This window comes from Brachyhypopomus gauderio, chromosome 19 (assembly GCF_052324685.1).
Source record: "Brachyhypopomus gauderio isolate BG-103 chromosome 19, BGAUD_0.2, whole genome shotgun sequence".
NCBI lineage: Eukaryota > Metazoa > Chordata > Actinopteri > Gymnotiformes > Hypopomidae > Brachyhypopomus > Brachyhypopomus gauderio.
The window spans coordinates 14707474-14719783 of record NC_135229.1 but is presented as its reverse complement, the minus strand read 5'-3'; the positions used below and the strand labels follow the sequence as shown (position 1 = coordinate 14719783).

General features: G+C 46.6%; 1 protein-coding gene across 6 annotated transcripts in view; it reads right to left on the bottom strand.

Moving 5' to 3' along the window:
- Positions 1-12310, bottom strand: part of dop1a (DOP1 leucine zipper like protein A) — a 40067-nt gene that overhangs the window by 23565 nt on the left and 4192 nt on the right. For 2 of the 6 annotated variants that reach the window (XM_076980887.1, XM_076980890.1), the window contains exons 7-19: positions 11249-11358; positions 9590-9704; positions 8876-8996; positions 8578-8697; positions 7612-7705; positions 7198-7227; positions 6677-6898; positions 5019-5595; positions 4663-4937; positions 3822-3974; positions 2899-2999; positions 577-842; positions 1-457 (exon numbers count right to left, since the gene is read on the bottom strand). The exon at positions 1-457 is cut by the window's left edge and continues 1605 nt beyond it. In XM_076980887.1, the coding sequence (XP_076837002.1) occupies positions 1-457; positions 577-842; positions 2899-2999; positions 3822-3974; positions 4663-4937; positions 5019-5595; positions 6677-6898; positions 7198-7227; positions 7612-7705; positions 8578-8697; positions 8876-8996; positions 9590-9704; positions 11249-11358 (2641 nt within the window). The remainder of the gene's footprint in view (positions 458-576; positions 843-2898; positions 3000-3821; positions 3975-4662; positions 4938-5018; positions 5596-6676; positions 6899-7197; positions 7228-7611; positions 7706-8577; positions 8698-8875; positions 8997-9589; positions 9705-11248; positions 11359-12310) is intronic. The other 4 variants (XM_076980888.1, XM_076980891.1, XM_076980889.1 and 1 more) reach the window with 2 other exon arrangements.

The window sequence follows — 12310 nt, the reverse complement described above, 5'->3', positions numbered from 1 at the left end:
AAGGACACCTCGGAGGAGTTGGAGCTATCCGAGTCCGTCTGAGGCCACGGCTCTGGGGGCGATGGTGTCCCGGCCGAAGATTCCTCCACCAACTGCACCACCCTGTCCAACAGTTCGGCGAGGACGGCCGCAGCCGCGTCCTGGATGTCCTCCTCCTCCCGAGCGTCGTCCGATGCCGCAGCGTGCTCGGAAACGTTCACCACGCTGCCATCTAGCTCATCAAAGCTGCCGTCTACAGTGGAGGATCCAGAGCCCGTGGACTCTGAGCTCTGGGGCTCCCCCTGCTGGTCTGGAGGTTGGTATTCCCCACAGAGCTGTAGGTTCTCGCTGCTATCGCTCAGCAATGACAAGCTGTCACTCAAAGGGTTGACGGTCAGGCTGAAGGGCTCCATATCGTCCAGAGGAATCGATCTGCCCTGCGCCACCTGCAACGTGTCCCTGGACACTCGACCATAGTCTAAGGACACACAATACATAACATCAATCTAAGTGTCACACTATCCTCAGTCATCAGAAGCCTGTAAAATCAAATGATAAAAAAACATGCACATAAAGACAGGACCCAACGGCACTGACCGCCAGACGCGTGCTCGTCCCCCGTGCAGGAGGGTTGGGCGGATTGGGTGGGGGCGTCGCTGGGGAAGACCTGGGCCCAGTGGCACTGCGCCTGCACACGCTGGATGGACACACGGTGGGTTTTGGGGTGGAGCAGCAGGAGCAGCAGCGGTTGGAGCACGCGGGCGATGTCGTGTCTCTGCAGCACCTGGCTGAGCCAGGCCCGGCCCACCGCACTCACCGCACCGTCCCACAGAGTCAGACTGTCCAACATGATGAACAGAGACCTGGACACAGCAGGAATGGAAGAACAGAGAGATATAACTATAGGACGGGGTTATTTGAGGTGGACGCTTCATAAGACACGAAGAACACAAAAACACAGAAACACAAGCGGACACTGATAATACTGGACATTCATATTTCAGTAACAATGGACATTTATTATAGGGTTTGAAAAGCCCTATATTGTTATCCCACTGGAATTAAAGCACTTGTACGTCACTTTCAAGGTCTATTTCAATATTTCCCAGCACGTTAAACTTAATTAAGTTAAATATTTATACATATACTCGAAATGATTCACTTTTTATCATTATTTAATGGTGGTTCATTTTCAAAACGCCCAATCTTAACGTCTTCACGTTCTCTCATGTTTCGTCCTGGAATTACAGGAGGCTCGTATTTGTTAACGTAATACAAGAGAACTGTTCAGTCAGACAGATATTGGTTGTGAAATGAAGTCACAATTGCAAGCATTTTCAAGTACTTCAGCCTAAATTCCAGCACTTTTCAAACCTGAAACACAAAGCAACATTAAATTTCATCAGATAAATGTTCCTTCCCCTGTTTTTGAGGGGTGTTTCTTTTACCACATATCGTTTCGGACAAGCGGTTCGCGCAGGGTCGCGCGAGGTGTGCGGACTCGCGCTACGGCCACTAGGGAAAGTATAAACCTAGCTTAACACAACGAATCTGGCCAAACACCTGAAGGACCGGCACGCAGATTTGTACAAAGAATTCCAAGAGGTTGGTGATTGTTCCCATTTCTAGTATTACTACAGCATACAAGATTATGTGTCCGATTATGGTATCCTAGCAAATGTTTGTTAGATTCTTGGTTTAAGAGCCTTAAGTACGACAGCATACAGGGAGAAAAAAAGAGTGATCGTACTACAACAAGATCAATCATCTATGAGTACTGAACTCTACTCTAATACTGAAGTTTTAGTTACTTAAAGACTTAAAGTTAAAGTTGTTTAAAGTATACTTAAAATACACTTTTTGCACTAGCCTTTTTTGACTTCTAAATGTGAATTCCAGAGTGCACTACTATTATTTATGTTAATTTATATTAAAGTGCAATTTATTTTTCTGTTTTAATGTGGTAGGGACTACACCTTTTATTTATTTGACATTTGTGAAACAAAATACAATATTCATTTGTTTGTTTATAAAAATAAAAAGGCTTTAAAACAGAAATTAGCACAGTATCTGACTTTGGTATCGAAAATGGTATCGAATTTCAATATTTTTTAAAGTATCGTATCGAAGTTGTAATTCTTAGTATCGTGACAAGCCTACCAGACACACGCACACACATGCATCTGTCTCATACCCACTACACACACACACACACCACACCAATTGATTCTCGCCTGTTGAGCGGGGGGGGGGGGGGGGGGGGGCGAGTGTAAATTATTAGCTGTGAAGACAGTCAAATGCGAGTTTTCCACTACGCCGGTTTTAAAAGTATTAGCGGCTCGCTAGGCTTGTAAACTAACCGCGCACCACGAAAATGTAGCAGTGTGTCGCCCTGTTTGTGCAGGTGAGCCCGCGGACCGGCTGGGGAGCCGCATGAAACCAGGCAAAGAGCCGCATGCGGCTCGCGAGCCGCGGGTTGGCCACCCCTGCACTACACATACACACATATACACCACAGACACACGCATACATACATCACTCACACCAGACAGACACATACATACCTAAGGAGGTGTTGTCATACACACAATACACCCTGTACACCTTCATACACACCACATACAGTCTCATGCACCATAACACACACTAGACTATACTGACATTACAATCTAATCCTCATACACCACACCTTCATACACACTGCATACATTACCACACACCATACACAGCTTCACACACACTAAACTCTACACACATTACACTCTAGTATTATAAATATTATACATTTATAATGTACATCCTAAAACTTTAGCAGGTTGTGTTTTGTGAATGTGTTATATTATACAAGTCCAGAAAAGTGGCAGGTGGGAGGGGCTTATCTGTCAAAAGTGTAAAGTTTGTGACGTGGGAGGGGCTTACCTGTCAAAAGTGCGGCTGAAAGGGGAGGACTTGGAGATGTTCAGGTCTCTGGTCAGATGCCAAAGAACAGAGAACTTCACATGAGCCTCCAAGCGGATCCTCTGAGAGAATGAGAGAGTGCCACAGAACCTTTCAGAACCCAGTGTGTGTGTGTGTAATCCTCTGAGAGAATGAGAGAGTGCCACAGAACCTTTCAGAACCCAGTGTGTGTGTGTGTGTATGTGTGTGTGTGTAATCCTCTGAGAGAATGAGAGAGAGCCACAGAACCTTTCAGAGCCCAGTAAATACATAAAAGCAGTTCTGTGTCTGTGTCTGTGTGTGTGTGTGTGTGCACACACGTGTTTGTCAGGTATGATAATCTGTCACCTTTCGGCGAAATTCGCCATTTTGAATTTGAAAAGGGTGACCTACGCGAATCGTGTAGATCCGAGGACTTTTTTTTTTGGGGGGGTGTATATATATTTTATTATCATATTGACTGAAATCGGCTATTTCAATGACACAGTCGCCAGCAATTTCCGCCCAGAACCATCATGGAGGCCAAATTGCGTTCAATCATACGAACGTTCTTCATTCATGTTATTCATTTACTGCTAAGCGGGACGAGGAGATTGTACATTTCCCAGTGGATTTAATTAGGTGATTAATGGTTTCAATCGTTTTCATATTTTGCGGTAAAGTTACTGCCGTTCGCTACAGCATTGAACACTGTCAGAGCTACAAGCTCTTGTGATAAATAGGTAGATAGATGGGCCTGTTAAGTTCGCGTCAACTCCGTGTAGTTAACGGTGACATAAAATAAGAAACAAGATTTTTTTCTAGTGTGTCTGTAGTTGTAATATATATGTATGTGTGTGTGTGTATATGCGTGTGTGTATATGTGTGTATGTGTATGCGTGTGTGTGTGTGTGTGTGTGTCCTGCCTTGTTGCGGTGCATGAGCTGCTGGCTGATGACGTCCTCACAGATGCTGGAGGAGGGGACGAGGTTGTGCAGCTGGTAGAAGAGCTCCACGCTGCGCTGCTGGTGTTGGGGACTAGACTCCCCCAGCTGCTCCCACAGGATCAGGGCCACACTCTGCAGGACAGCGCGGGACAGCAGGACAGCGGGATGGGTGATTCAGTGACAGCACTTCACCTGTCTACACTCAGAGACGTGCTTTAGGAACACTAACTAAACAAACGCTCAAACTAGCATACACAGGTCAGTGTCAAGAGAGAGGAGAGGAGAGAGAGATAGAGAGAGAGAGAGAGGTGAGGGAGGAGAGAGAGAGAAAGAGAGAGAGAGGGGTGAGCGAGGAGAGATAGATAGAGAGAGAGAGGAGAGAGAGTGTGAGAGAGGGGTGAGGAAGGAGAGAGAGTGTAAACCTGTGACCACCTAAGGGACAACCAGTGAGGACAAACAAATGACTATTGATTATAAATATTTAGAAATCATTTTGGCTCTTATTTTCTATTGTCTTTATTGATTAGTAATAACTCTGTAAATAAAATTCCTTGTGTTAAATTTTAACCTATAATTGTGTCTATAATAAGATCAAAGTCTTTTATCTTAATGTTTATTCCAATTTGTTTTCTGTTAACTACTTTGGCAACAGTATATTTTATTACATTCATGCCAACAAAGCTTTGTTGAATTGAATTGAGAGAGAGAGAGAGAGAGAGAGAGAGAGAGGGGGGGGGGGGGGAGGGAGAGACAGAGAGAGAGAGGGAGAGACGGAGGGATACAAGTAGAAGGACACAGCAAGAAACACAAAAAGCGGTACCTTAAAGAAATCCGTTTCCTCAGCGATGTATTTCAGGATGCCCTGAGTGAGTGGGGGTCTGATCACCACGGCAACACGCCCTTGGCTGGGGCTCATTGGCTGAGGGCAGTCGGGGCTGCCCACGCGCTCAGCGGTCACCATGGCGACGGACTGGGTGAGGCCCACCAGGTCCATGAGCAGAGAGATGGCCACGGCCTGGATGCTGAAGTCCGTTGCTAGGCAGCAGGCGTCCATCAGGGTCAGCAGCCATTGTGGTGGAAGTACACTCTCCCCACCTGACCAGGTGCACACAAACATTCGTGTGGTGAAGTTACTACACATCAGTGCTAGAGGTCAAGAGGTCACGGCACTCTCACCTTCCTGCTCCGCCCTGTTTGAAGTGGATTTCATGTTGCCCTCGGCAACATATACGGGGAAACTCGAGCACTCCAGAAAGAGCTGGCAGGCAGCGGTGAAGGCAGCCAAACACCCCCTGTGCTCAGCCACGCCCCCTCTGTGTTCGGACACGCCTCCCCTCTCCTCAGACACGCCTCCCCTTTGCTCAGGGACTGGCTCTTCCTGTCGAGCAGCGCCGCCCTCTGGGGCCGACGCCCTTGTCCCTGCCGGCCCCGCCCCCTGTGGGTGGGCCGGGGTGACGTAGAGCTTCACCAGGCTGCACAGGAAGTGCTGGAAGTGCTCCAGGCAGCGCTGCATCACCGGCCCGTCCTGCGGCTGGACCTGGACCGCAGAAGCCCCGCCTACGCTGGGCTGGGGGCGGAGCCAAGCCTCATCCTGGCCATCAGGGGGAGGCGGAGCGTCGGACAGCTCCTGCTGCTGTGATTGGTACTGGATGAATTCGCTGAAGCCACTCCCAGAGGAGGGGCGGCCGGCCGGGTTCTCCCCGCCCTCAAACACGTCCTCACTGGGAGGGAGTTCCAGCGCCTGGGGCAGAGGCTGCGGTTAGTGGGCAGAGACACACAGAAAGTAAAGAAAGTAAGTCAGATGGTTGAAAGAAAATCGGGTTATGGAAAATCAGGTCAAACCACATTTTGAAAACAAAAACTCTGCTAGGACAGTGAACCAATCCTTCAAGATCCGTATAAACACTTCCCTTCACTTTTACCCTTTAAATGTTTTGTAATTGCTGTTCAGACACATGTACATTTATTTTACTTCATTTATTATCCACAGCCAAACCAAGCTACAAGACTATCTGTGCTCATCAGCTCTCAGAATTCCCTGCTGCAGGATGCCACACTTCAGTGGATCCCAGCATGCAGCCCTGTGGCACCCCGGCGAGCGGCTCAGATGGCGAGCTGTGCCCTGGAGCTCTAGCACAGACTGTATGGCATGTTGAGAGGTCTTACGCTCAAATGGAGTGAAATGCACCCTGGAGGACACAGACGTAGCTTGACCCCACAATAGCAGGAACACAGATGAGCAACAGTCACTCAGCTCTCTTGCTAATGCACCACTAGGGAGTCTGGGATGGTTTCAGTGAGACGGGCAGCTTTGGGGCCAGTGCATGGTTGCTGGGCTGAAGACACCAAGGTGGACAGATGGTTGTTTCCAGGCCGTAACCCACAAGGAAACAGGTCAAACTGGGCCATTTTACACTGGCTAATGCTGAGACCTCGTGATCTCAAAGGAATGAAGCCTGATCAAAGTAGACATGCTAATGGTGATGGAGGTTTAAAAAAAGAAGTTCAGTTTTAGTTCAGAAATATTTTTAGGGCACTAAGTAATAATAACTAATCAGGGCTCAAAACTACAGATGTCCACAAGAGAAAAGATAAATACTTTCCTAAACACGTTCTTCTTTCACTTCAACATGCGTCCTGTCCAAGGGTCACCAGCAAATCTACACTAGGCAAAGTGCTACAACAGTACGCAGACAAAGTGCAGAGAAGACGGAGAAGATTCCGGTTCAATTCCCAGCTGTGCCATGTTGTGGCTTTAAATCACACACAATTTCCTAAGAAAAAATAAAAATCAATTCATTAGCTGGGTGTGCTCTATGCTGTATGGTACTCACCTGCCGGCCCTCTGGGTCCCGCAGTATCGGGGCGGTCCTGCCGGACGGGAGGCCCACTGGGGACACCAGTGGGGGCTGCACTTTGCTGAGGATCTTGGAGCAGAGGCGGAGGCAGTGTGTGATCTCCCCCAGACACAGGGCCTGCAGGTGGGTGGTGAGGGCACACACCATCCGCAGCAGGAGCTGGGGCAGGTGCTCCGTCTGGATCTCTATATACGTCTCCTGGGGGAGGAGAGGGGGGGGGGGGGGGCGAGGGAGAGTCAGGTCTACTGGGAAAACATCTATAGGTTCAAAAGGTGAAAAGGTCAAAAAGGTGACTAGATCAGTAAGTGTAAAGAGCATGCAAAGCTCTGGTTTACCCTTCCACAACACCCACATGGCGTTCAAGAATCTGAACACAAGATTACAGCCAGTTTTCGCTTAGGACTGTAGATACACTGGTCTATTTAGCTTTTTCTGCAGGGTTTCTGGAAGGGTAGCCCAGTCCGAGAACAGATAGGAGAGGAAGAGCAGTACTGTACCTGGCAGATAACTCTCATACTTCTAGTGGGCTTTGAGAAGAAGATGAGAGAGGGAGGAAGAGACAGAGGGAGAGAGCAGAGATGTTTCAACAGAAAGAGGTAAGCAGAGTGCATGAGCAGAAAACAGTCCACAGTAAGCCGGCATAGGTAGTCGCTAAATGACGGAAGCACACAGCTGTCAGTGCAGCTGAAGTTAATGTCTGCACTACTGAGCAGAGTGAACTCGAGAATCTGAGAGTTTCAGACTGAGGGATCTAAGATGAGGTTATTTAATAGCAATGCTAAGGACCATATCATAATACCAACATTAACCAACACACACACACACACACACGCACACGTCTCCCATTTACAGCATTTGGAAAAAGTAGCAAAAGTGTTCAAAAGCACCAGGTCCGAGAGTGTGTTACCCACCAGGGAAACGATGTCCAACAGGAAGTCAACCAGCTGACAGAATTCAACCAGGGGGAGTGCTGAAGGCTCGGAACTCTGACCACTCTGGGCACGCCTACAGGGACAGAGGTCCAATCAGCTGCAGCCATCAGCGCCATAGTTTATAGTAACTGTCATGTGAACACTAGGGGTGTCACGATTCTCTAAATCCTCTATTCAATTTTATTTCCGATTTTAGGGATTCTCGATTTTCTTTTTGTTGCATTGTTTTCAGGTTTGAAAAGTGTTGGAATTTAGGCTAAAGTACTTGAAAATGCTTGAAATTGTAACTACCTCGTTTCACAACAAATATCTATCTGACTGAACAGTTCTCTTGTATTACGTTAACAAATACGAGCCTCTTGTAATTCCAGGACGAAACATGAGAGAACGTGAAGACGTTAAGATTGGGCTTTTTGAAAATAAACAACCATTAAATAATGTGATGAAAAAGTGAATTATTTCGAATCATTACGAGTATATGTATAAATATTTAACTTAATTAATTTTAACATGCTGGGAATTATTGAAATGGACCTTGAAAGTGACGTACAAGTGCCACCTTGTAAATTCCACTTTGTAAAGGTGTAAGAGCCCAGCAAACATGACTTGGTTCATTACGCTGAAGCGCGGCGCGCACGGTTACAAAATTCGAGAGGTGCATGACCTCGCGAATCGCCAGCGGGCGCAGCCACCGCGATTACGGTTATTTTCGGCGCGCGGACCCTTGCGCAGCTCGCGACACATCTAGTATAAACCTTGCATAGCGTGGGTGCTTGCGTAGATTAGGGGGAGGGTTCGGCGACCCTCTTTTTGACGTCGAGGCTCGAGATTGTGACATAAATTTGATCGATTTCGATAAAATATCGAAATCATGTGACACCCCTAGTGAACACAAACATGCAAGCTGGCGTGCACACACATGACCTTTAGCAGACACCCTCTCACCTGCAGGCCTCCTCGAACCACCGTGCGATATAATCCCACATGTAGTACGGCTCAAAGGAGTTGAATAAGAGGTTGGCGGTTTTAATGAGCTCGGCTGTTTTCTTGTTCTCTCGGAGTTTGCTGGTATGAAAGAGAAAGAGCAACATCACGTGGATTGAGCACCTGCCCCAGAAGTGGAGACAAGAGAGATGGTGGAGATGGTGGAGATGGTGGAGATGGTGGAGATGGTGGAGATGGTGGAGACAGTGGAGATGGTGGAGATGGTGGAGACGGTGGAGACAGTAGGCGTGGGCAGAACCTGCTCAAGTGGGTCTGGTCCTTGCTGAAGGGGTTCTGGTGCTGCAGGTCCAGCTCGGTACAGCACTGCGTGTACAGGGTCCGAAACACCTCGATGAGAACGTCCTCCAGGATGGCTGGACCTGGAGATGTAGCCAAGAACAAACTGAATGAGTCTGCTGAATGCAAGAGAACTGCTGAGTCATTCAAATCTTTTGTGAAAGGTTTAAATTAGCGGAACGTAATGAGCTCAATTTGTTGTGAAATTCTGTTTCTAAACGCGAGGTTATCAGAACACACATGTCGAGTCATTTCTATGCATCTCTTCGTTTTCCGCACTAGCGAGTCCAACAAGGCTCATCAAGGACATGTAAACCGTCCCTTCTGTGACTCGGGTCTGGCTGTGATCTTCCATCACCTCTGAACCCAGTCATGCATGCACCTGTGTGTGTGTGTGTGTGTGTGTGTGTGTGTGTGTGTGTGTGTGTATGTGTGTGTACATGTGCATATGTGTGTGTACATATGTGTGGGTGTGGGCGTGCGTGCATGTGTGTGTGTGTGTCTGTGTGTGCACGCATGCGTCCATATGTGTGTGTGTGTGCATGCATTTTTGCATATGTGTGTGTGTTTGTGTGTGTGTACGCATGCGTGCATGTGTGTGTGTGTGTGTGTGTGTGTGTGTGTGTGTGTGTGTGTGTGTGTGTGTGTGTGTGTGTGTGTGTGTGTGTGTACTTACCCAGCTCTGGCTTGTCCAGCAGGCTAATGAGGATGCGGAAGGGCTTGAGTTCATGCATGAGGGAGCTCTCTTCCTCCCCACCACAAACAGTACCCTGCAGGATCCCCACCATGGCCTGGAAATGTACCACACACACACACACACGCAGGCACACACACACAAACGCAGGCACACACGTGCACACACTGAGTTACACTCAGGAACATTTAACACATGACACACACAATTACACTATTGTAATCTGGAACACAACGCACATGCTCTAGCCTTAAATACAAAATAAGATAAAGAACAAATTGGGTGAACATAGCAAGCCCATTGAGTCAAGCACACAGCTCCAACAGAGCTCCATGCATACCTTAAACACACACACACACACACGTATACACAGCAGAGCTTCACCCATTAATGCATACTTTACACACACACACACACACACACACAAACTCATATATACAGGTCAGATATACTCCTCATTTATGACAAATGGCACACAATTATCCTCTGATGCTATTAAAAACATGCCCGAGTTTAATGATAAAAAGTGTGTGTGTGTTAATGGTTAGGAGATGTCACTGAGCTAAATTGGGTTGATGCTATGCTTGTGTGCTGGAGAATGCAAAACTGGAATGGATTATCTAAATGGGTGCACTGGAAAACCCGGATCGGACTTTCAAACAAAAAAAAAAAATTTGATCGGCAGGCATTTTCTTGTGCCTGCCGATCAGATACCAATATTTGCATTTTTTGCAAATATCGGCGGCCGATCCAATCCAAATATCGGATCGGGACAAGCCTACTACACATGCACAACACAGAGAAAACGCAGCATTGACATGTACCTAGATAAGACACACACACACACAGGGCTGCTTGTAGTGTAATAGCAATCCTAAGAAATGTGGCTATTCAAAATGTCACATGTAATATCAGTGAGTGAGTGTAGATAGTGTGAGGTACACATCACAGAACTGTCCGTCCTTCTGGTGGGTGCTTGTTGTTTGAAGACTCTGTTATAGTTTTGTTTCTTCTAAAGGACGGATGTACCCGCATAGTATGTGTGTGGTGAGCTTTATAGATAGATAGAGCTTTATTGATCCCTTGGGACGGATCCCTTTGGGAAATTGCATCAGCTAAAGTGTTTCTTTAGCTTGTAACTGCACACTGGACTCTACTGCAGAGGAAACTTTGGGACACTTTGAGATGTCCTGGTCTCTATTGCAGGACATTTATTATTTTGTCTATTTTGAGTTTATTAATTGCTAAATAAACAGGTCAGTTTCTCCTTACCAACCATTGTGTATTATTCAAACACACCTAATTCAGCTGGCTACTTGTTATCAAGAATAAAACGTTTTTCAACACGAGTTTGACAACAAAGTAAGTTGGCTACATAACTTTAAACTTTAATACATGCTCTGATAGGCCGGTATCGGTATCAGCCAATATCGGTATCAGATCGGAAGTGCAAATAAATATTGGTATCGGATCGGAAGTTCAAAAAGCTGGATCGGGACATCCCTAATGTGTAGGTCCTGTTCTTCCTCTCTCTCAAGCTGTGTACATCCCCACCCAACACAGAGACAGCAGCATGTCCTGGAGAACACTCCCCATGTGTGTGTGTGTGTGTGTGTGTGTTAGTGGCCCAGGGACACAGACCTGCACCAGCATGTCCTTGGAGTAGGTGTTGAAGTAATGGGAGGCGTGTTCTTCAGGGTTACTGAGGCGAGTGTTACGAGGGCCTGTTTTCACACCGTTGTTATCAAAACCTGGACAGGAACACACACACACACACACACTCTTAGTGGACTGCATTGCACTCATCCACACTGTTTACTGTGTCAAGGCAGAAAATAAAAAAACATAAGACCCTTCCAATACAAAACCCCTCCTAACAGCCCTCTAACCGCTCTCACCCTATCACTGTCACAACACAACTCACTCACCCAAACATTCATTCACAAATGACATGTTAAGACTATTTTATAGGCCACTAAATGTTATTACCACTACACTCTCCCTCTGCAACCCATAGAGAAAAAAACTATTTCACTAACACGGTGTTTAGTGTATTGATGTCATGATACAGTGCATTCAGAAAGAAAAAATAAATTCAAAATCAAAAACTGAAAACTCTTATTCACAAATTTATTCTGAGCCATTGCTGGGGACCTCTGTAGTTTGGAGGAACCTGAGGCTTTAATAATGTTTGAGGTGTCTAGACCTCAGTTAGAGACCGCCTGTTGCAATCGGAACTGGACACAGTCTGGAAGGACAAGGGCCCACAGTTTACACTATACTGTCAGATCAAAAAAAGAAGCCATGGATACCAAGGAACTGTTTGGCAGGACACAGATCAGGGTGTTGAGGATGTGTTGGCTTCCTCACCCTTTACCATGACAATGACCTGCAGCTTCTGTAAACTCACCGTATGATGGAGCTTGAAAAGACAAGCTGTTAAATAAACGGTTAAACTGCTCAAATCCAGATGGTCAAGACCAGGGGTGCCCACAAGTTTTTAGCTTGCGAGCTACTCATAAGATGACCAAGTCAGAAAGATCTACCTTTTCAAGATCGCTTGGAGTGGGAGTGGCAAACTTGCAGCTGGGGGAATTTGCAGCTGTAATTGCTGACAAAGGGGCTTAAAAAGTACTGAATGAATGATCTGAATACATTTATAAAAAGGCTTCAGTATTTTATTAATTTTCTAAATGCTCTAAA